General features: G+C 45.1%; 1 protein-coding gene across 4 annotated transcripts in view; it reads right to left on the bottom strand.

The window, feature by feature from the left end:
* The window catches only part of glyctk (glycerate kinase), a 51,590-nt gene that overhangs the window by 9,941 nt on the left and 17,981 nt on the right, over positions 1-23,668 (bottom strand). For all 4 annotated transcript variants that reach the window (XM_070895563.1, XM_070895564.1, XM_070895565.1 and 1 more), the window contains exons 2-4: positions 13,687-14,117; positions 7,469-7,620; positions 2,753-2,928 (exon numbers count right to left, since the gene is read on the bottom strand). In XM_070895563.1, coding sequence (XP_070751664.1) covers positions 2,753-2,928; positions 7,469-7,620; positions 13,687-14,075 — 717 coding nt within the window. In that variant the 5' untranslated portion in view covers positions 14,076-14,117. The remainder of the gene's footprint in view (positions 1-2,752; positions 2,929-7,468; positions 7,621-13,686; positions 14,118-23,668) is intronic.

Raw genomic sequence — 23,668 nt, 5'->3', positions numbered from 1 at the left:
TCCAATCCGCTGGTACCTCCCCAGAGTCCAGAGAATTCTGGTAGATTATAACGAATGTATCTGCTATAACTTCCGCCATCTCTTTTAACACCCTGGGATGCATTTCATCAGGACCAGGGGACTTGTCTACCTTGAGTCCCATTAGCCTGTCCAGCACTACCTCCCTAGTGATAGTGATTGTCTCAAGGTCCTCCCTTCCCACATTCCTGTGACCAGCAATTTCTGGCATGGTTTCTGTGTCTTCCACTGTGAAGACCGAAGCAAAATAATTGTTTTAAGGTCTCAGCCATTTCCACATTTCCCATTATTAAATCCCCCTTCTCATCTTCTAAGGGACCAATATTTACTTTAGTTACTCTTTTTCGTTTTATATATCTGTAAAAGCTTTTACGATCCGTTTTTATGTTTTGCGCAAGTTTACCTTCGTAATCTATCTTTCCTTTCTTTATTGCTTTCTTAGTCATTCTTTGCTGTCGTTTAAAATGTTCCCAATCTTCTATTTTCCCACTAACCTTGGCCACCTTATACGCTTGGTTTTTAATTTGATTTCCTTCGTTATCCACAGCTGGTTATCCCTTCTCTTACCGCCCTTCTTTTTCACTGGAATATATTTTTGTTGAGCACTATGAAAGAGCTCCTTAAAAGTCCTCCACTGTTCCTCAATTGTGCCACCGTTTAGTCTGTGTTTCCAATCTACTTTAGCCAACTCTGCCCTCATCCCACTGTAGTCCCCTTTGTTTAAGCATAGTACGCTCATTTGAGACACTACTTCCTCATCCTCAATCTGTATTACAAATTCAACCATACTGTGATCATTCATTCCGAGAGGATCTTTTACTAGGAGATCGTTTATTATTCCTGTCTCATTACACAGGACCAGATCTAAGATAGCTTGCTCCCTTGTAGGTTCTGTAACATACTATTCTAAGAAACAATCCCGTATGCATTCTATGAATTCCTTCTCCAGGCTACCCCGTGCGATTTGATTTGACCAATCGATATGTAGGTTAAAATTCCCCATGATTACTGCCGTTCCTTTTTCACATGCCTCCATTATTCCCTTGATTATTGCCCGCCCCACCGTGAAGTTATTATTTGGGGGCCTATAAACTACGCCCACCAGTGACTTTTTCCCCTTACTATCTCTAATCTCCACCCACAATAATTCAACATTTTGTTCATTAGAGCCAATATCGTCTCTCACAACTGTCCTGATATTATCCTTTATTAACAGAGCTACCCCACCTCCTTTCCCTTCTTGTCTATCTTTCCGAATTGTCAGATACCCCTGTATGTTTAATTCCCAGTCTTGGCCACCCTGCAACCATGTTTCTGTAATGGCCACCAAATCATACCCATTTGTAATAATTTGTGCCGTCAACTCATTTACTTTATTTCGATGCTGCGTGCATTTAGGTAGAGTGTTTTAATACTTTTTTTTAAACCATGATTTTTAGTTTTGACCCCTCCTGCAGCCCCTTTATATTCAGTGGCCCTTTTTGTTTTTTGCCTTGGGTTTCTCTGCCCTCCATTTTTACTCATCTCCTTTCTGTCTTTTGCTTTATCTCCTTTTTGTTTCTCTCTGTCTCCCTGCATTGGTTCCCATCCCCCTGCCATATTAGTTTAACTCTTCCCCAACAGCACTAGCAAACACTCCCCCTAGGACATTGGTTCCGGTCCTGCCCAGGTGCAGACTGTCCGGTTTGTACTGGTCCCATCTCCCCCAGAACCGGTTCCAATGCCCCAGGAATTTGAATCTCTCCCTGCTGCACCACTGCTCAAGCCACGTATTCATCTGAGCTATCCTGCGATTCCTACTCTGACTAGCACGTGGCACTGGTAGCAATCCTGAGATTACTACTTTTGAGGTCCTACGTTTCAATTTTAAAAATATTGGGAAGACCGAAGGCATTATCTTTGGTCCCTGCCACAAACTGCGTTCCCTAACCACTGACTCCATCTCTCTCCATAGCATCAATCTGAAGGTGAGGGTGTTCGCAACCTAGGTTTCATATTTGACCCTGAGTTTCCAGCCACATATCCATGGCATAACTAAAACCGCCTTTGCCCCTGCCTCAGCTCTTCTGCTGCTGAAACCCTCATTCATGCCTTTGTTAGCTCTAGACTTGACTACTTCAACTCACTCCTGGCCTTTCACATTCTACACTACGCAAACTTGAGGTCATCCAAAACTCAGCAGCCTGTCCTAATTCGCACCAAGTCATGATCACCCATCACCCCTGTGTTTTCTGACCTACATTGGCTCCCAGTTAAACAATGCCTTGATTTCAAAATTCTCATCCTTGTTTACAAATCACTCCATGGTCTTGCCCCTCCCTATCTCTGTAATCTTTTTCAGCCTCACAACCCCACAAGATATCTGTGTTCCTCAAATTCTGACCTCTTGAACATCCCTCATTTTAACTGCTCAACCATCGGTGGCCGTGCCGTCGGCTGTTTGGGCCCTAAGCTCTGGAACTCCCTCCCTAAACCTCTCCGCCTCTCTACCTTTCTTTCCTCCTTTAAGACGCTCCTTAAAACTTACCTCTTTAAACGAACTTTTGGTCATCTGCCTTAATTTCTTCTTTTGTGGCTCGGTGTCAAGTTTATGTGTTTTGTCTTGTAACACTGCTGTGAAGCGCCTTGGGACGTTTTACTACGTTAAAGGCGCTATATAAATAAAAGTTATTATCTCATTCAAAGCTTCATAATCAACAAAGTCTCAGTCAGAATACAGAAGAAGGATACAGACCTGAGCAGGATAAGCAGCTCTAGCTAAACCTCCGCCCTTCAACAGGGAGAGCGTCTTGCGGACTGTGTTGAGTTCTTGAATCGTTGCCCCTTTAGCAGCAAGTTGTTTAGTCAGGCTTTGTTTCTCCTCCAAAGTGACTGGGGGTATTGGGGCTGGCAGTAAAGCTGAACCCCCTCCTAAAGAAAGAATTTAAAATAATTATTAGGGACATAAGAATATCAAGTCTCTAGCACACGACCACTGCATGATAAAATCCAACATGAAGCATAAAGTTCACACAAGCTAGGGAAGATGAGAAAAACACACTGTAATGTTAAGTTTTCTTTTTAATTTTTCTTCTCCTTTTGGAGTCTGACTGCTTCATGCGCCCTCCCTGGGTGGCAGGATGGGCTTCCAGATCTAGAATTATAGAATTTTATAGCCCAGGAGGCCATTCGGCCCATCCAGCTACTCTAGTGCAGTCTTTCAGATGAGACATTAAATCAAGGCCCTGTCTGCCCTCTCAGGTGGATGGGAAAGACCACATGGCACTATTTCGGAGAAGAGCAGGGGTGTTAACTCCGGTGTCCTGGCCAATATTTATCCCTCAATCAACATAACAAAAATAGATTATCTGATCATTATCACATTGCTGTTTGTGGGAGCTTGCTGTGCACAAATTCGCTGCTGTGTTTTCTACATTACAACTGTGACTACACTCCAAAAGTACTTAATTGGCTGCAAAGCGCTTGGCAATGTCCGATGGTTGTGAAAGGCGCTATATAAATGCAAATTCTTCTTTCTTTCTAGAGATTGGAGAAAATAAATACCCTCACAAACTAGTGGGCATGTGAACTCCCAGAGATGGTAATTAACTTGTGGTCGATTGGCACCTTTTAAAAGGATTGAAACCTGTTGAGACATGTAATTATGCGATACAACGATATTTAACAATGTTGCATGATTTTCTTGAGACCTAATATTATGAGGGATTTTGATAGAGCAAGTAGGGAGAAACTGCTTCCTCTGGCAAGTGGGTCGGTAACCGGAGATCATAGATTTAAAATAATTGATAAAAGAACTAGAATGAAAATGAGCAGAAATTACTTCACACAGAGGATTGTTAAGATCTGGAACGCCCTACCTGAAAGGGTGGTGGAATCAGATTCCATTGGAACTCTTAAAAGGCAGTTGGACGTGTAGTTGAAGAGGACTAATTTGCAGGGTTGTGGGGAAAAGCTGGGGTGTGGGACTCAATTGGACAACTCTTTCAAAGAGCCGGCACAGGCAAGGTGGACCGAATGGCCTCCTTCTGTGCTGCAAGATTCTATGATTCTTCTAGATCTGGGAGCCCATCCTGCCACCCAGGGAGGGTGCATGGAGTACTCAGACTCCAAAAGGAGAAGTAAAATCAAAAAGAAAGCTTAACATTAGTGTGTTAAGTTTTTTTTCGTCTTCCCATCCTTTTGAATCTGACCAAATTTAAATCTGAACTCTATTTTTGCATCAAATGTTCTCTTGATTAGTGTTTGAATTTTAGCAAATAATGGATGTAACATGACCAAGATTCCTCTCATGACATCATCAGTGACTTGCCGTTGTCAAAGTCACATGGCTCTCTCATTGAATGTATTCAAATCACAGATAGATAGATTTTTAACCAATAAGGGAATTAAGGGTTACAGGGAGCGGGCGGGTAAGTGGAGCTGAGTCCACGGCCAGATCAGCCATGATCTTGTTGAGTGGCGGAGCAGGCTCGAGGGGCTAGATGGCCTACTCCTGTTCCTAATTCTTATGTTCTTATGTTCACAGTTCAAAGTCCACCAATCACATAGTGTGCTTTGTCCTGAAAGTTGTAACAGTTTAAAAACTTCTCTTAAATGATTTACATTCAATCCAGAATAGCATCAAGAGCAACAATTTGTATTTATATAGCACCTTTAACATATTAAAACGTCCCGAGACGCTTCACAAGAGCATCTAAAACAAAATTTGACACCGAACCACATAAGGAGAAATTAGGGCAGATGAGGTCGGTTTTAAAGAGCATCTTAAAGGAAGAAAGAGAGGCATAGATAGGTGGAGAGGTTTAGTTAAACTGAAAACAATATATTTTTTTAATGAGGTGACAAAGCCCTCCATAATTTCTCCATTTATTCTCATCTACAGGCCTTGTCACACTTAACAGCTCCTGTGGCCTTGAGGGAAGGCATATGGCATGTTGCTGAGCCTCCAATGGTGCCACTCTGCAGCTGTCCATAAGGAGAAGCACAACAATCTGTCAGTAGGCTCTCCTGGATTTCATTCCGCCCCTCACCCCCACGGAGCTTGTATAGATCCCTCCCCAGAGCAGCTTGACCAACATCAAATCAAACTTGCATCAGTGCAAAAAATATATATAATTGAAGAACAACCTCAAAATCAACCACAGTCCATTGCCTAATTTATTTTTGCCCTATCCAATTTACTCACTTTTCCTGTTACTTTGGGCCCAAGTTTCCACACGATAAAAAACGGGCGCCCCTCCGAGCTGGGCGCCCGTTTTTCGCGCCTAAAACAATGCCGGAAAAAAAACTCGCAATTCTGGTGCGTTCTGCAGCTCCTTGTCTGCCTGGCGCGGCGCCCAGGGGGACGGAGCCTACACTCGCGCCGATTTTGTAAGTGGGAGGGGGCGGGTACTATTTAAATTAGTTTTTTTTCCTGCCGGCAACGCTGCGCGTGCGCGTTGGAGCATTCGCGCATGCGCAGTGTAAAGGAAACATTGGCACTCGGCCATTTTTGGCATTCTTTGTAGCTGTTTAATTTTTGAACATTTTTTATTAAAAGCACATTGCCATCAGCACATCAGCACTTGCAGCCTTCTCACTGTCTCCTCCCCCCCCCCCGCAGGAAGAACGGGCGCCTCCTCCCCCCCCCCCCCGCGGGAAAGAACAGGCGCCTCCTCCCCCCCGCCGTAAGAACTGGCGCCTCCTCCGCCCCCCCGCGGGAAAGAACGGGCGCCTCCTCCCCCCCCCCGCGGGAAAGAACTGGCGCCTCCTCCCCCCCCCGCGGGAAAGAACGGACGCCTCCTCCGCCCCCCCGCGGGAAGAACTGGCGCCTCCTCCCCCCCCCGCGGGAAAGAACGGACGCCTCCTCCGCCCCCCCGCGGGAAGAACTGGCGCCTCCTCCCCCCCCCGCGGGAAAGAACGGACGCCTCCTCCCCCCCCCGCGGGAAGAACGGACGCCTCCTCCGCCCCCCCGCGGGAAGAACGGGCGCCTCCTCTCCCCCCCCACCCCCGCAGGAAGAACGGGCGCCTCAGGCTGACTGCAGCATTCTCCGTGCCTGAAGCACTTTCACACAGGTAGGAAGATGGTTTATTTAATCTTTTCTTTGCTTATAAATGTTTATTCAGGTTGGATTTATTTGTATAATATTTGTAGAAGTATAAATAAGGATTTATTGTAGAATTTAATGACTTCCCTTCCACCCCCCCCTCTCGTTCTGGACGCCTAATTTGTAACCTGCGCCTGATTTTTTTAATGTGTAGAACAGGTTTTTTCAGTTCTACAAAAATCTTCACTTGCTCCATTCTAAGTTAGTTTGGAGTACGTTTTCACTGTGGAAACTTTGAAATCAGGCGTCAGTGGCCGGACACGCCCCCTTTGAAGAAAAAATTCTGTTCCAAAGTAGAACTGTTCTACCTGACTAGAACTGCAGAAAAAAAAATGTGGAGAATTGCGATTTCTAAGATAGTGCGTTCTCCACCAGTTGCTCCTAAAGATCAGGCGCAAATCATGTGAAAACTTGGGCCCTTTATGTTAGAAATGACCTTGTTTTGAGGTACATCCCATGATTATCTTGCCTAAATAGCCATTTTTCATCTGTGATGGTAAATGTCAGCAAGCTATTCAACTGATGTGTGCATCACAGCCGAAACCTAATCTGACCTCACTGGGTCCACACACACACTTTCTGTTAGAGAGTTCATCAATGGATAGCAATCATTAATAGAAACCCTAGTGTAGTGTGATTGTTAAACCTTTGTTAATAAACGAACTAGTTCTTAATAGCAATGTGTTGCTATGAATTTTTAAGCCAAGAACCCATGAAGCAAATACATTATCCTTGGCTTATTTTTTCTCTTTCTACCCTGTGTATGAATCATAAAATGACACAGCACAGAAAGAGGCCATTCGGCCCATCATGCCTGTGCTGGCTCATTGAAAGAGCGATCCAATTAGTTCCACTCCCCTGCCCTTTCCCCACAGCACATTCCCTATAATTTGCGCGGCCACGCACTACATGCTGTGAATGGGCCTCACAACCAAGAATAACATTATGGGGGAGAACATTGCCCCATAGCCTTGAAATGTTTTACCCTTCAAGTAATTATCCAATTTGCTTTTGAATCTGCTTCCACCACCCTTTCAGGCAGTGCACTCCAGATCATAACAATCTGCGTTAAAAAAGAATTCTCCACTTCTTGCTTCTGAGGTATGGATTTTCCCTGCTTCCTGGCTGCTAAATCAACTAACTCTGCAGAGATCAGATCTGGCACCAATATCACACACTGGTATACATTCAGCCACAAGCAGCCAATGATCTCCGTCATTTATTTCAATTAATATTTAAAACTGTTACAACAGCAGGGCTGTGCGTCCGCCGCAGGATTAGTGGGCACTGATCTGTGTAAACTGGAGGCGGTGGATTAATCTCTACGGCAGATATATGAGGATGAGGCAAAAGAATTTGTGTACCTGAGATAAGCACAAAGAGCAGGTCATTTGCAGTAAGTCCTTGCGCTAAATGACGGATGCTGTTCGCTGCCTTTAAAGCATTCTCATCAGGGAGGTTATACCTGGCTCCTTCCATCACATGTATTTTTGTTTGAGGTCTTAAAAGCATGTCCCTGTAGAGTTATCAGGAGTGAAGCAGTTAAACAGTGGAGACAATCTGAAATGCGTTGACCTACTGTATCATTTTTTTCCCATATATTTGCTAAACAGTGTATAATTTGCAATGCAAATCCTTTTTTGGATTGTTTCTTTCGTCAACCAATTACCTCCCCTTTCCTGAAGGCTTCGATTTCTTCCTGTATCACAATTCGTTGTCCTCAGGTACCGTGCCTAAGTGGCCATCTTTTATATTTGATCCTTGCTGGTGCATATTGAACCATGGAGGACATCACAGATCTGACAATTCTCGACCTAATCTGATGTGGTTCAAGCAGGGGCCACTCAATAGCAACCAGGAATGGCGAGTCCAACCCAAGTTAATTTGCCCCCCGACCCCCCTCCCTAACTCATGCCAATTGTAGCACCTCTACTGCTGCCATGGTTGATACCATCTAACTCAGCACAGAGCGCGGATCAAACCCAAATGGCTCAGTCTTTTTAACTTCTACTCTCAGCTGTGTCTCAGTGGGTAGCACTCTCGCCACTGAGTCAGAAGGTTGTGGGTTCAAGTCCCACTCCAGAGACTTGAGCATAAAACGCTCTGCTGACACTCTATTGCAGTGCTGTGGGAGTGCTGCACTATCGAAGGTGCCGTCTTTCAGATGAGACGTTGAACCAAGGCCCTGTCTACTCTCTCAAGTGGATGCAAAAGATCCCATGGCACTATTTCGAAGAAGAGCGGGGAAATTATCCCCGTGTGCTGGCCAATATTTATCCCTCAATCAACATCATTAAAACAGATTATCTAGTCATTATCACATTGTTGTTTCTGGGAGCTCGCTTGCGCAAATTAGCTGCCGCGTTTCCTACATTACAACAGTCCTTCATTGGCTGTAAAGCGCTTTGGGAAGTCCTGAGGTCGTGAGAGACGCTGCTTTTGTTATGTTGATTGAAGGATAAATATTAGGCAGGACACTGGGGATAACTTCCCTGCTCTTCTTCGAAATAGTGCAGTGGGATCTTTTACATCCACCTCAGAGAGCAGACCTCTAACAGTGCAACACTTCCCTCAGCACTGCATTGGAGTGTCAGCCTAGATTTTTGTGCTCAAGTCCCTGGAGTGGGACTTTAACCCACAACCTTCAGACTCAGAGGCAACTGCGCTACCCACTGAGCCATAGCTTCACTTTGCACCGATACTGCAGTTATAGTGTGTGGAGCCTAAATCCAGAGTCAAGCCTGCCCACAGTGATACTCCTTCCAGAGCCTTTACACACCATTTATACTACACAAATTTAGCATTGTTGTAAATCTAAAACAACTTTGCACTGATGGTAAACTTGTAGCATAAATGCACCCTTATTCTTGGCTGGCCTTCCTCACGCTACCCTACGTAAACTAGAGGTGATCCAAAACTCGGCTGCCCGTCTCCTAACTCACACCAAGTCCCACTCACCCATCATCCCTGTGCTCGCTGACCTACACTGGCTCCCGGTGAAGCAACGCCTCAATTTCAAAATTCTCATCCTTGTTTTCAAATCCCTCCATGGCCTCCCCCCTCCCTATCTCTGTAATCTCCTCCAGCCCCACAACCCTCCGAGATGTCTGTGCTCCTCTAATTCTGCTCTCTTGAGCATCCATGATTATAATCGCTCAACCATTGGTGGCTATGTCTTCTGTTGCCTAGGCCCCAAGCTCTGGAATTATCTGCCTAAACCTCTCCGCCTCTCTTTTCTCCTCCAAGACACTCCTTAATACCTACCTCTTTGACTGCCCTAATTTCTCCTTGGTGTCAAATTTTTGTCTCATAATACTCCTGTGAAACGCCTTGTAATGTTTCACTACGTTAAAGGCGCTATATAAATACAAGTTGTTGCTGTTGATAGCGTATGTAATACACTAGTCAGATTGAGGATATTACAAGAGTAAGTTGGAGGAATTTGGTCCATTGGAACCCAATACCATGGCTGCAAATAGTAAGCAGTTGAAATGTGCTTTGATCAGGTAAATATTTATCTGTAATCAACTAGAAATTTGAAAAGATATTATGTCTCATCAGTTATGGTCCCTTTTTCTAATACAATTTTGAAAGAGTATTGATACCAGATACTAAGGTCTTCCTCAAGATGGTGTTTTAAGATCCTGTTTATTTTAAGGTCATTGTAGGGATCAGATTTTAAATCTTCTTGACAAGGTGACCTTGCATCTCCAGTGGAGTTTGAACAAGGAGGACTTCTGAAGGTGGTGACTCATAGAAATATAGAAAATAAGTGCAGGAGAAGGCCATTTGGCCCTTCGAGCCTGCACCACCATTCAATATGATCATGGCTGATCATGCAACTTCAGTACCCCATTCCTGCTTTCTCTCCATATCCCTTGATCCCTTTAGCTGTAAGGGCCACATTTAACTCCCTTTTGAATATATCTAACGAACTGGCCTCAACAATTTTCTGTGGCAAAAAATTCCACAGGTTCACAATTCTCTGAGTGAAGAAGTTTCTCCTCATCTCGGTCCTAAATGACTTACCTCTTATCCTTAGACAGGTTCTGGACTTCCCCATCGGGAACATTCTTCCTGCATCTAACCTGTCCAATCCCATCAGAATTTTATATGTTTTATGAGATCCCCTCTCATTCTTCTAAACTCCAGTGAATATAAGCCTAGTTGATCCAGTCTTTCTTCATATGTCAGTCCTGCCATCCCGGTAATCAGTCTGGTGAACCTTCGCTGCACTCCCTCAATAGCAAGAATGTCCTTCCTCAGATTAGGAGACCAAAACTGTACACAATATTCAAGGTGTGGCCTCACCAAGGCTCTGTACAACTGCAGTAAGACCTTCCTGCTCCTATACTCAAATCCTCTCGCTATGAAGGCCAACATGCCATTTGCCTTCTTTACCACCTGCTGTACCTGCATGCCAACTTTCAATGACTGATGTACCATGACACCCAGGTCTCGTTGCACCTCCCCTTTTCCTAATCTGTCACCATTCAGATAATATTCTGCTTTCCTATTTTTGCCACCAAAGTGGATAACCTCACATTTATCGACATTATACTGCATCTGCCAGGCATTTGCCCACTCAGCTAACCCGTCCAAGTCACCCTGCAGCCTCTTAGTATCCTCCTCACAGCTCATTGCCACCCAGCTTAGTGTCATCTGCAAACTTCGAAATATTACATTCAATTCCTTAGTCTAAATCATTAATGTATATTGTAAATAGCTGGTGTCCCAACTCTGAACCTTACGGTACCCCACTAGTCTTTGCTTCCTGTCTGCCAACCAGTTCTCTATCCACGTCAATACATTACCCCCAATACCATGTGCTTTAATTTTGCACACTGTAAGGGTCGAAAATCCAGTACTACACAAATAAAAGGCACACGTTAACAAGGAAATAGAGCATGGGATAATTCCATACACCCTTTTAATCGAACTTTGGCCAAGGCAAGCCGCAGAAAGAAAGGCAGGCTGGAAAATATGTCTGTGGCCAAACAATGTGTGAATTCGGGACCACAGGCAGGCTGAGAAGCCAGCCAATCCCGGGAAAGTGCATTCTAGGCCGGCCAGTGAATCGAGCCGGGCCAGAAGTAGGGAAATCCTCGACCAATAGGGAATACCCGGCCCATTTTGTAAAGGGCAGCTTACCTGGATCTAATCAAGGAGAATGGCCCATCACCAGCCCATTACCCATGTACATAAAGACAATAGGAAAGGCCAACACCTCAGTGCATCCCAACCCTGACACAATAGCCAGCCAGACTATCAGACACCGAGGTGCACATGAAACAATGCTTTACCTTAACAAACAATGAGACACTGATTCAGTTTGGACGCGAAAAGGGCCGGAACCGAACCGGGTATAAAAGAGAGAGCTGGCAGCACTTGAAGAACAGACAAGGGGACCTGACGACACCTCGAAGGAAGAGAGAGGGACTCAGCCTCGCAAAAGAATGACCCAGGCTAAAGAACTTCGGAGCGGCCAAAGACAACTGCCACCAGCGGACCTAGACTCCACCCGTGTGCTAAACCAGCGACCGAAAACCAAGGAAGAGAAAAAGGGGGGCCCAACCTTGCCCTAAGCAACCGAGCCGCACACCAGGACCGCGTTCCGAGGCCCACCGACTGGACAACCGATGACCGAGGTGACCGGGGGAGGCAACATTCACCCCAGTCCACACCGACAACTCACCCGACCGAGAAGAAACACAACTGCGAGCCCATACAACCTCCGAGGATAACTGGAGCAAATCCGATTTAAGGTGGGACCTACTATACCCGTCAAAGGAAACTGTGAGTATCACCCTGGAGTCCTCTCCCAACTGTCAGCTTAGGCTAGTTAGGTGTAAAGGAGGGGGCAGGTGATAGAGTGGGTATAAGAATTTTAAACTTGTGTAGAATTTCGTTGTGTCCGTTCCTCCCATAAACCTTTTTTTTTTCCTTAGTTCAAAGTGGTTCAACAAGCCAGTGTGTCGACCTTGTATTTCACTTGGTCCATACTTTGGGGGCTCGCACCACTTTTATTACATGTGTATTAGTTTTGTGTTGTCTTTAGCACTTAACCTTGTTTAAACGCTCACCTGGGTTTTAATAAAGTAGGACTTACCTGACTTTTCCAGGAACATTTCTTGTCTTTTGCATCTCTGAGTGTTTTATTGTGGGAAGCTCATTATCCACCTAAATTCTGAGGTCCGAACCAGATAGGGGTGCAGGACACCTCAAAACATCAAGGTTGCGATTGGGTATAAGTAGCCTCAGACATATTGGTGGTATCAAACATATCACTAAGCTGTAATTGGGTATAAGCAGAAAAGGGGTCCACGGGTGATAGCAACTCAAATCACCATAGTCTGAAGGTTGCGCCCGGTCACAAGCAACAGTAGAAGGAAAAACCCCTACAACACTAATCTCGTGTGGAACCTTGTCAAAAGCTTTTTGAAAGTCCAAATATACCACATCCACTGGTTCTCCCTTGTCCACTCTACTAGTTACATCCTCAAAAAATTCTAGAAGATTTGTCAAACATGATTTCCCTTTCATAAATCCATGCTGACTTGGACCGATCCTGTCACTGCTATTACATCTTTAATAATTGATTCCAACATTTTCCCCACTACCGATGTCAGGCTAACCGGTCTATAATTCTCTGTTTTCTCTCTCCCTCCTTTTTTAAAAAGTGACGTTACATTAGCTACCCTCCAATGCATAGGGACTGATCCAGAGTCTATAAAATGTTGGAAAATGATCAACAATGCATCCACTATTTCTAGGGCCATTTCCTTAAGTACTCTGGAATGCAGACTATCAGGCCCTGGGGATTTATTGGCCTTGAATCCCATCAATTTCCCTAGCACAATTTTCTGACTAATAAGGATTTCCTTCAGTTCCTCCTTCTCGCTAGACCCTCGGTCCCCTAGTATTTCCAGAAGGTTATTTGTGTCTTCCTTAGTGAAGACAGAACCAAAGTATTTGTTCAATTGGTCTGCCATTTCTTTGTTCCCCCATTATAAATTCACCTGATTCTGACTGCAAGGGACCTACATTTGTCTTCAGTAATTTTTTTCTCTTCACATATCTCATGTCCCGGTAAGATTCAGTGGGTGCTGGGCACCCTCCAGTACCATGCCAAAATCTCAATTTTTCATGTGTGAGTGTAGATAGTGAGCGTTGGCAAGTTATTCAACAATGACAACTCTTTCCTCACTCAATATCCCCACACATTTGCATTTTCTAGCATGAGTCACTGGGTAAGAATCAGCAGCAGGAACCACAGCTGATTTTTCACCTCCTTAGCTCAGGAGCAAGTTGAGACCAACTGTAACTCCCCTTTTTCTCTCCAAAACTGAGGTTAGTTAAGTTAGCAAGACTAGGAATTGAATCTGGGAAAATCCTGGTTGGTATAGTTGCATTTCACATTGGACCACAAATTTACCAACTAAGCCGTTCAGGCAATCCCAAAATGGATTGATAATCATGCTGTGTCTTCCTCCAGCTTGATGCCCTTGGTTGGGTTTGTTGGGAAAGGGTCTGAGAGAAAACTCATTAGAACCATTGGTTAGTAAGAAAGAAAAATCTTAACTCTTTTCCAGCCAACCGAAGAATCTTCTGAATTCCAAAAGGAACGCTGATCACTCCTTTGAGCAGCTGGTCTCCCAGAATCTCTTCCACAGCAGCCGCCATTCCCAACACAGCCTTTCCAAATCCGACAAGGTAGACATTCTTATGGACCGGGAAGCACTGATTTTGTATCATCAGCCTGTCTCCTTCTCTGCTCATATTGTTCTTGATCATGTTTTGAGGCAAAACAGCATTGATTGCTGTCTGGAAGATGACCAGACCATGCTGCTGAAGGGACATTTTTCTGATGATTACAGAGGCACTCCGAAGATGCTTCCTTGGCTGCCAGTTCTTGTAAACGAGTTGATGGTTGGAATGAAGCCACAGGTATCTTCCCAATGCAGTGACCATCTTAATTACTGAGGTTCATTGATTCCGCTGAATGAATTCATCCTGCCAGAGAATGGATGTGGATTAGTAAGAAGTCAATACAGCTCTGGAGTGTATCAAGCACAGATTAAGCTCCACAATAAAACCTGTAACATAAATATCACACCAGTGAAATATTGAAGCAAAGGCGTATTCCATATCAGTATGTCACACATGGTTACATCTGCAATTCCTCACATGGTGACTTTCCTTATCTTCTGTTTTCCATATTTTCATTCCTGCCTTTTTCCAAATGTCATAATTGTTACATTTTTCACACAACTCACAAAGCCACAAGAAATGTTAATAAATGATAAACTGAGGTGTGATTAACAACCAAGACTTTATTTGAATTTAAACCTTTCACCATGTTAAAGTTGGATTGTTAACGAGTGACTTGCAGAAATAATGTTAGTTTTAGACTCGACTCTTTGTCTTGACTTTTAATTTAATTTTAGCTTTAGTCTTCATAGGAAAGTTAGTTGACTAATTTCAGTCAATGATTATTTCCTGCTCAGTTTAGTTGAACTTGTACCATAAGTTTACATTAATGGAGATCTTAGAATCAAACCCAATCTAACAGCACGCTGGATGGTCCACATTCAAGCAGCTTTTACTCTGCACAAGAGCCATACATGTGCTGCCGGTTCTCAGGATTGCGGACTTATAGTTGCTAAACATAATGCTAAATACCTCCCTACGAGATTTTTGTTATCTGCAGTTATCCAGTCAGCTTCAATAATAGTCATATTTAATAAGTAAACACTGGGTAGTAAGAAATGCCTCGTTTTCTTTAGAGTTCCTCATAGTACGCATTGTGTCAGCCGTGGCTCAGTTGGTAACACCCTCGCCTCTGAGTCCAAAGGTTGTGGGTTCAAGTCCCACCCTAGAGACTTAAGTGCAAAAATCTAGGCTGACACTCCATTGCAGTGCTGACAGAGTGCTGCACTGTCGGAGATGCCATCTTTCGGATGAGACGTTGAAGTGGATGTGAAAGATGCTATGGCACTATTTCCAAGAAGAGCAGGGGAGACAATATTTATCCATGAGTCAACATCACTAAAACAGATTATCTGGTCATTATCACATTGTTGATGTGGAGCTTGCTTTGTGCAAATTGGCTGCAGCGTTTCCTACATTACAACAATGATTACACTTCAGAAAGTACTTAACTGGCTGTCATCATCATAAGCAGTCCCTCGGAATCGAGGAAAACTTGCTTCCATTCCTGAAGTGAGTTCTTTTGTGGCTGAACAGTCCAATGCGAGAGCCACAGACCCTGTCACAGGTGGGACAGATAGTCGTTGAGGGAAGGGGTGGGTGGGACTGGTTTGCCGCACGCTCTTTCCACTGCCTGCGCTTGATTTCTCTTGGTGTTGAGACTCGAGGTGTTCAGCGCCCTCTTGGATGCACTTCCTCCACTTAGGGCGGTCTTGGGCCAGGGATTCCCAGGTGTCAGTGGGGATGTCGCACTTTATCAGCGAGGCTTTGAGGGTGTCCTTGTAGCTGCCCACCTTTGGTTCGTTTGCCATTAAGGAGCTCCGAGTAGAGTACTTGCTTTGGGAGTCTCGTGTCTGGCATGTGAACTATGTGGCCTGCCCAGCGGAGCTGATCAAGTGTGGTCAGTGCTTCAATGCTGGGGATGTTAGCCTGGACGAGGACGCTGATGTTGGTGCGCCTGTCCTCCCAGGGGATTTGTAGGATCTTGGAAACATCGTTGGTGATATTTCTCCAGCAACTTGAGGTGTCTGCTGTACATGGTCCATGTTTCTGAGCCATACAGGAGGGCAGGTATTACTATAGCCCTGTATACCATGAGCTTGGTGGCAGTTTTGAGGGCCTCTTTTCCTCAGGCGACCGAAGGCTGCACTGGCGCACTGGAGGCGGTGTTGGATTCTGTCGTCGATGCCTGCTCTTGTTGATAGGAGGCTCCCGAGATATGGGAAGTGGTCAACGGTGTCCAGGACTGGAGGGCAGTGCTGTGCGGCGAAGACAGGCTGGTGGAGGACCTTTGTCTTACGGATGTTTAGCGTAAGGCTCATGCTTTCGTATGCCTCAGTAAATACGTCGACTATGTCCTTCCTGGAGTTCAGTCTCTGTATGCGCGCAGACGCAGGCATCGTCTGCGTACTATGGCTCGACGACAGAAGTTAGGGTGGTCTTGGACCTGGCCTGGAGACGGCACAGGTTGAGCAGCTTCCAACTCGTTCTGTAGTTTAGTTCCACTCCAGCGGGGAGCTTGTTGACTGTGAGGTGGAGCATGGCGGTGAGAAAGATTGAGAAGAGGGTTGGGGCGATGACACAGCCCTGTTTGATCCCAGACGTGGATTTGGTCTGTGATGGATCCGTTGGTAAGGATCACAGCCTGCATGTCGTTGTGAAGCTTGCAGAGGATGATGACGAACTTTTGAGGGCATCCGAAACGGAGGAGGATGCTCCATAGACCCTCGCGGTTGATAGTGTCAAAGGCCTTTGTAAGGTTGAAGAAGGCCATGTATAAGGGCTGGCGCTGTTCCCTGCATTTTTCCTGTAGCTGTCGCGCTGCAAAAATCATGTCCATTGTGCCCCGGAGGGGACGAAATCCGCACTGTGACTCCAGGAGGAGCTCCTCGGCCACGGGGAGAAGACGGTTAAGGAGGGTTCTAGCGACGACTTTCCCAGTGGCTGATAGTACAGAGATTCCTCTGTAGTTGCCGCAGTCGGACTTATCCCCTTTTTTAAAGATGGTCACGATCACTGCATCTCTGAGATCTCCTGGCGTGCTCTCCTCCCTCCAGGTAAGAGAGATGAGGTCGTGTATTCGCGCCAGCAGTGCCTCTCCGCCATACTTCAATGCCTCAGCAGAGATTCCATCCGCAGCCGTAGCCTTGTTGTTTTTAAGCTGTCTTATGGCTTTTTCTACGTCATGCAGTGTTGGGGTCTCATTGAGGTGGTGGCGGGTAGTATGCTGTGGGATGGAGTGGAGAACACTCGAGTCAAAGGCAGAGTCTCGATTGAGGAGATCTTCGAAGTGCTCCTTCCAGCAGGCCCCGACTGCCTCGGTGTCCTTGATAAGTGTTTCCCCGTTCTTGGCCAGCAGCGGGGTGGGGCCTTGGGTGTTTGGACCGTAGGTGGCCTTGACTGCGATGAAGAATCCTCGCACATCATGGTTGTCGGCCAGCTGCTGCATCTCCTGTGCTTTCTCCATCCACCACCTGTTCTTTAGGTCCCGTTTTTTTTGTTGGACCTCAGCCTTGAAGCGTTTGTAATGCTGCTTTGCTGCTCCGTAGTTGGGTTGTTGCTTGAGGCTCAGAAATGCCCTGCGTTTGCAATCCATTAGCTCTTGGATCTCCTGATCATTCTCATCAAACCAATCCTGGTGTTTCCTGGTCGAGTGACCGAGCGTCACTTTGCAGGCACTGGTTATGGAGGCCTGGAGGGCAGACCAAGCGCTGTGGGCATTCTGCGTCTCGGGGTCATCAAGGCATGCCAGGTTAGCAGTGAGGCGCTGGCTGTATAGGGCTCTTTTAGCTGGGACCTTAAGTGCTCCGGCACTGACTTTTTTGCGGCACTGCTTCTGCTGCCCACTCTGCTTTGGGGCTATGTTGATGTCGATGATGGATCGGATTAGGCGGTGGCCCATCCAGCAGTCATCTCTCCTGTCATAGCGCAGGTGATGCGCACATCCTTGCGATCCCTGGCTCGGACGATGACATAATCGAGCAGGTGCCAATCACGTCCCCGTCCCCCCCCCCAGACGTCTGTGTCCTTGCCAATCCTGGCATTGAAGTCACCGAGGAGGATCAGTTTGTAGCCTACGGGGACGCAGGACAGGGATTTTGAGAGGTTGGAGTAAAAACCCTCTTTGGCCTCATCAGTTGCATTGAGTGTTGGGGCGCACGCACTGATGACTGTGGCACACTGGTTCCGGGATAAGGTGAGTCGAAGAGTCATGAGGCATTCGTTAGCCCCGCAGGGGGAGTCTTTGAGGTGATCGACCAGCTTGTTTTTGATGGAGAAGCCGACTCCATGGAGGCACCATTCTTCCTTTGGTTTCCCTTTCCAGAAGGTGTAACCTCCACCTTGTTCCTTGAGCTGGCCTTCCCCTGTCCGCCGGGTCTCACTCAGGATGGCGATGTCGATATCAAAGAGTTTAAGTTCCCAGGCAACTATGGCGGTGCGGCGTCCCGGCATGTCGCTGTTAACTGGCTGTGAAGTGCTTTGGGATGTCCGGTGGTCGTGAAAGACACTAAATAATTGCAAGTCTTTCTTTATTGCTCCATGTGAGAGGTCCCAATATTGGCTTTGCGTCCATTTTTGTTTGATTATGCCTTGTGAAGTAGCTTGGGTTTTTCTACGTTAAAGGTGCTATATAACTACAAATTGTTGTTGAGAAGGTGGGCAGACCAACTACTCCTTGACCTCTGCTATTACTAAGAAAGAAAGAATTTATATTTATATTGCACATTTCTTGTCCTCAGAAGTTCCCAAAGTCCTTCACAGCCAATTAAGTACTTTTCAAGTGTAGCCACTATTATAATGTAGACAAACATAGCAGCCAGTTTGCATACAAATAGCAATGAGATAATAAAACAATAGATAATCTGTTTTGGTGGCGTCGAAGAAATGATTTAATGTCATTGCTCCTTCAATTTTCTCCAATTGTATTGCACAGCTTCTGTCTGAGGCTGAACCACAAGGTTTGCAACCTTGGTGTTATATTTGCCCCTGAAATTAGCTTTCGACCACATATCTGCAGCATAACTAAGACCACCTTTTTCCATCTCCGTAACATCGCCCGTTTCCGCCCTTGCCTCAGCTCATCTGTTGCTGAAGCTCTCATCCATGCCTGTTACCTCTTGACTTGACTATTCCAACGCACTCCTGGCTGGCCTCCCACATTCTACCCTACGTAAACCCGAGATCATCCAAAACTTGGCTGCCCGTGTCCTAACTCGCAGCAAGTCTCGCTCACCCATCACTCCTGTGATCACTGACCTACATTGGCTTCTGGTTAAGCAACGCCTCGATTTAAAAATTCTCATCCTTATTTTCAAATCCCTCCATGGCCTCTACCCGAGAGAGCTGTGGAGGCTGTGTCATTGAATATATTTAAGATGGAGATAGACAGATTTTTGTATGACATGGGTGTCAAGGGTTTATGTGGCTCAGTATCAAATTTTTATTGCATAATACTCCTGTGAAGCGCCTTGGGCGTTTGACTATCTTAAAGGCGCTATATAAATACAAGTTGTTGTTGTTGTTGTTGTTCATTCAATGCATCTTACGGTGACAAAGAAATGATAATCAAGTACATACATCATACATCTGTAGTTAGTGCCTTAAAGTTAAACCCTCCCCTTTTCACCCCTCACTGATGGTGAAGTTGCTCTGGCCAGCAATGAGAGCCAAGGTATTATAGAGAATGACAAAGAATTAGCAGCACAGAAACAGGCCATTCAGCCCAACTGGTCCATGCTTAACACAAGCTTCTGCCCACTCCTTTTAATATAACCCTATCAGCATAACCTTCCATTCCTTTCTCCCTCATATGTTTATCTAGCTTCCCTTTGAAATGCATATATGTACTGGGGTGCTCTCAGTTAAAGGAAATCTCCAGATAGTTGCAATAGAAGAGAGAAGTTGATATTTATTGCCATTAATTAAGAATTCAGAAGAAATACTTGGATTTATATAGAGCCTTTCATGACGACCAGACGTCTCAAAGCGCTTTACAGTCAATGAAGTATTTTTGAAGTGTAGTCATTGTTGTAATGTAGGAAACGCGGCAGCCAATTTGCATACAGCAAGCTCCTACAAACAGTAATGTGATAATAACAGGATAATCTGTTTTAGTGATGTTGATTGAGGGATAAAAATTGGCCAGGGAAACGGGGATAACTCCCCTGCTCTTCTTCGAAATAGTGCCATGGGATCTTTTACATCCACTTGAGAGCGAAGTCGGGACCTCGATTTAACATCTCATCCAAAAGACGGCACCTCAGACAGTGCAGCACTCCCTCAGAGGCAAGAGTGCTACCAATGAGCCACAGCTGACACACAAGGGCAATATATCCACATTTAAAAGAAAGAGGGAATGGCTATGAAAATTTGTCCACACATGTAGCTTAGACAAAGGGCTGAAGAGAATGAGGCCAGCCACTGACTCCCTCCCAGCCCAAGCATGCAGTTCATCTCTGGCTCAAGTTGAAGTGAGCAGCAGAAACTGCTTTACATTACATGTAAAGTAAATGGAATTAATTAAACAAAAAGTGTAAAAATGATTTACAATAATATTACTACTACATTTGCAAAGTTGTTGTTGTTGAAAGTACTGTTTAATTCAATAAAGCAAACATTACCATAGAATAAATATTCAACAGACTGCTATAATTTTGTTAACCTGCTTTTTTAAAAATTCATTCTCGGGATGTGAAAATCGTCGGCAAGGCCAGCATTTATTGCCCAACTCCAATTGCTCTCGGTGATGGTGGTGAGCCATTTTCTTGAATACAACGTAGTTGCCTGCTGGGTCATTTCAGAGGACAGTTAAGAGTCAGCCACATTGCTGTGGGTCTGGAGTCACATATAGGCCAGACTGGATAAGGACAGCAGATTTCCTTCCCTTAAGGAATTAGTGAACCAGGTGGGTTTTTACAGTCACCATTACTGACACCAGGTTTTTATTCCAGATTTATTTAATTGAATTTAAATTCCGCAGCTGCTGTGGTAGGGATTTGAACTCATGTCTCTGGATTACTTATCCAGTAACAGAGCCACTATGCTACCTTATATGATGCTGCAGAGGTGTACCTAGATAATAATCAGAGGTTGAAACTGATGGAAGTCTAAACACATTTATCCTTTGGCATACATAATCTTTATCTTGTTAAATTAATATACTTCTCATGAAACAAGTGTACAGTAAGACAACAAGCAGTCCAAGGTGATAAATTTGCTGAAATATGGCATGTAGAGTAGAAACATAGAAAACAGGTGCAGGAGTAGGCCATTCGACCCTTCGAGCCTGCACCACCATTCAATAAGATCTTGGCTGATCATTCCCTCAGTACTCCTTTCCTGCTTTCTCTCCATACCCCTTGATCCCCTTAGCCGTAAGGGCCATATCTAACTCCCTCTTGAATATATCCAATGAACTGGCATCAACAACTCTGTGCGGCAGGGAATTCCACAGGTTAACAACTCTCTGAGTGAAGAGGTTTCTCCTCATCTCAGTCCTAAATGGCCTACCCCTTATCCTAAGACTGTGTTCCCTGGTTCTGGACTTCCCCAACATCGGGAACATTCTACCCGCATCTAACCTGTCCAGTCCCGTCAGAATTTTATATGTTTCTATGAGATACCCTCTCATCCTTCTAAACTCCAATGTATAAAGGCCCAGTTGATCCAGTCTCTCCTCATATGTCAGTCCTTCCATCCCAGGAATCAGTCTGGTGAACCTTCGCTGCACTCCCTCAATAGCAAGAACATCCTTCCTCAAATTAGGAGACCAAAACTGAACACAATATTCCAGGTGAGGCCTCACCAAGGCCCTGTACCATTGCAAGAAGACCTCCCTGCTCCTATACTCAAATCTCCTAGCTATGAAGGCCAACATATCATTTGCCTTCTTCACCGCCTGCTGTACCTGTATGCCAACTTCCAATGACTAATGAACCATGACACCCAGGTCCCGTTGCACCTCCCCTTTTCCTAATCTGCCGCCATTCAGATAATATTCTGTCTTCGCGTTTTTGCCACCAAAGTGGATACCCTCACATTTATCCACATTATACTGCATCTGCCATGCATTTGCCCACTCACCTAACCTGTCCAAGTCACCCTGCAGCCTCCTAGCGTCCCCCTCACAGCTCACACCGCCACCCAGTTTAGTGTCATCTGCAAACGGAGATATTACACTCAATTCCTTCATCCAAATTGAGAATGTGTAAAGAAGGGTTGCGAATGTGGTCGATGGATAGAGAATGTGGCAAAAGGATGGAGATAGGGAATCATGGGAAAATAGCTAAAGAAATGTCAAGATGCAGACAACTGCAGAATCGACAGAAAAAAAGGGGTTACCAAGAGTTGAAATTGAGGTTAAACACGGATCATGAGAAAGACGCAAGGCGGCACAAAGAAAGAAAGCAATCCTCGATAAGAGGAGAAAAGTAATGGCTTTTACTGATAAGGAGGAAGGGAAACTAATTGGGTTCTTTACTGATAAGGGAAGACAGTGTAAGTGTAGCGAAGCTATAACTAACCTGACCCTGGCACCAGCCCTAATTGGGAGACTTTCTTGCCTGCCATTGGACGTACTCAGGGGGGAGGCAGAAAGGGATTGGATAGACCAAGTGCTAATCAAATGTGTTCTGTTTTGAAAATGTATAACTACTGTGCTTTTCGCGCTGTAAAGGGGCTTGTCCAGGGGAAGGTAAACAGGCACTGATTGAGAGTGTCCCTTTGTCTTGACAAGTCCCGGCCGGAGAATCTTCAATAAAGGTCCTTTACAGAAAAGGCAAGGTGTTCGTGTGTCAGTGTATTCGCTGAAACAGATTGAGGGAAAAAGAATCCGTATTAACAAAATCATTGATGTATATTGTAAAGAGCTGGGGTCCCAGCACGGAGCCCTGCGGCACTCCACTAGTCACTGCCTGCCATTTTGAAAAGGACCCATTTATCCCGACTCTCTGCTTCCTGTCTGCCAACCAGTTCTCTATCCACGTTAGTATATTACCACCAATACCATGTGCTTTGATTTTGCATACCAATCTCTTGTGTGGGACCTTGTCAAAAGCCTTTTGAAAGTCCAAATACACCACATCCACTGGTTCTCCCTTGCCACTCTAGTGGTTACATCCTCAAAATATTCCAGAAGATTTGTCAAGCATGATTTCCCCTTCATAAATCCATGCTGACTTGGACCGATCCTGTCACTGCTTTCCAAATGCGCTGCTATTTCATCTTTAATAATTGATTCCAACATTTTCCCCACTACTGATGTCAGGCTAACCAGTCTACAATTATCCGCTTTCTCTCTCCCTCCCTTTTTAAAAAGTGGTGTTACATTAGCTACCCTCCAGTCCATAGGAACTGATCCAGAGTCGATAGACTGTTGGAAAATGATCACCAATGCATCCACTATTTCTAGGGCCACATCCTGAAGTACTCTGGGATGCAGACTATCAGGCCCTGGGGATTTATCGGCCTTCAATCCCATCAATTTCCCTAACACAATTTCCCACCTAATAAGGATCTCCTTCAGTTCCTCCTTCTCACTAGACACTCGGTCCCTAGTGCTTCCAGAAGGTTATTTGTGTCTTCCTTCGTGAAGACAGAACCAAAGTATTTGTTCAATTGGTCTGCCATTTCTTTGTTCCCCATTATAAATTCACCTGAATCTGACTGCAAGGGACCTACGTTTGTCTTCACTAATCTTTTTCTCTTCACATATCTATAGAAGCTTTTGCAGTCAGTTTTTATGTTCCCGGCAAGCTTCTTCTTGTACTCTATTTTCCCCCTCTTAATTAAACCCTTTGTCCTCCTCTGCTGAATTCTAAATTTCTCCCAGTCCTCAGGTTTGTTGCTTTTTCTGG

The sequence above is a fragment of the Pristiophorus japonicus genome, chromosome 12 (assembly GCF_044704955.1).
Source record: "Pristiophorus japonicus isolate sPriJap1 chromosome 12, sPriJap1.hap1, whole genome shotgun sequence".
NCBI classification, from domain to species: Eukaryota; Metazoa; Chordata; class Chondrichthyes; family Pristiophoridae; genus Pristiophorus; species Pristiophorus japonicus.
Note: the sequence above shows the minus strand (reverse complement) of the source record. Positions and strands in the feature narration are given on the sequence as shown.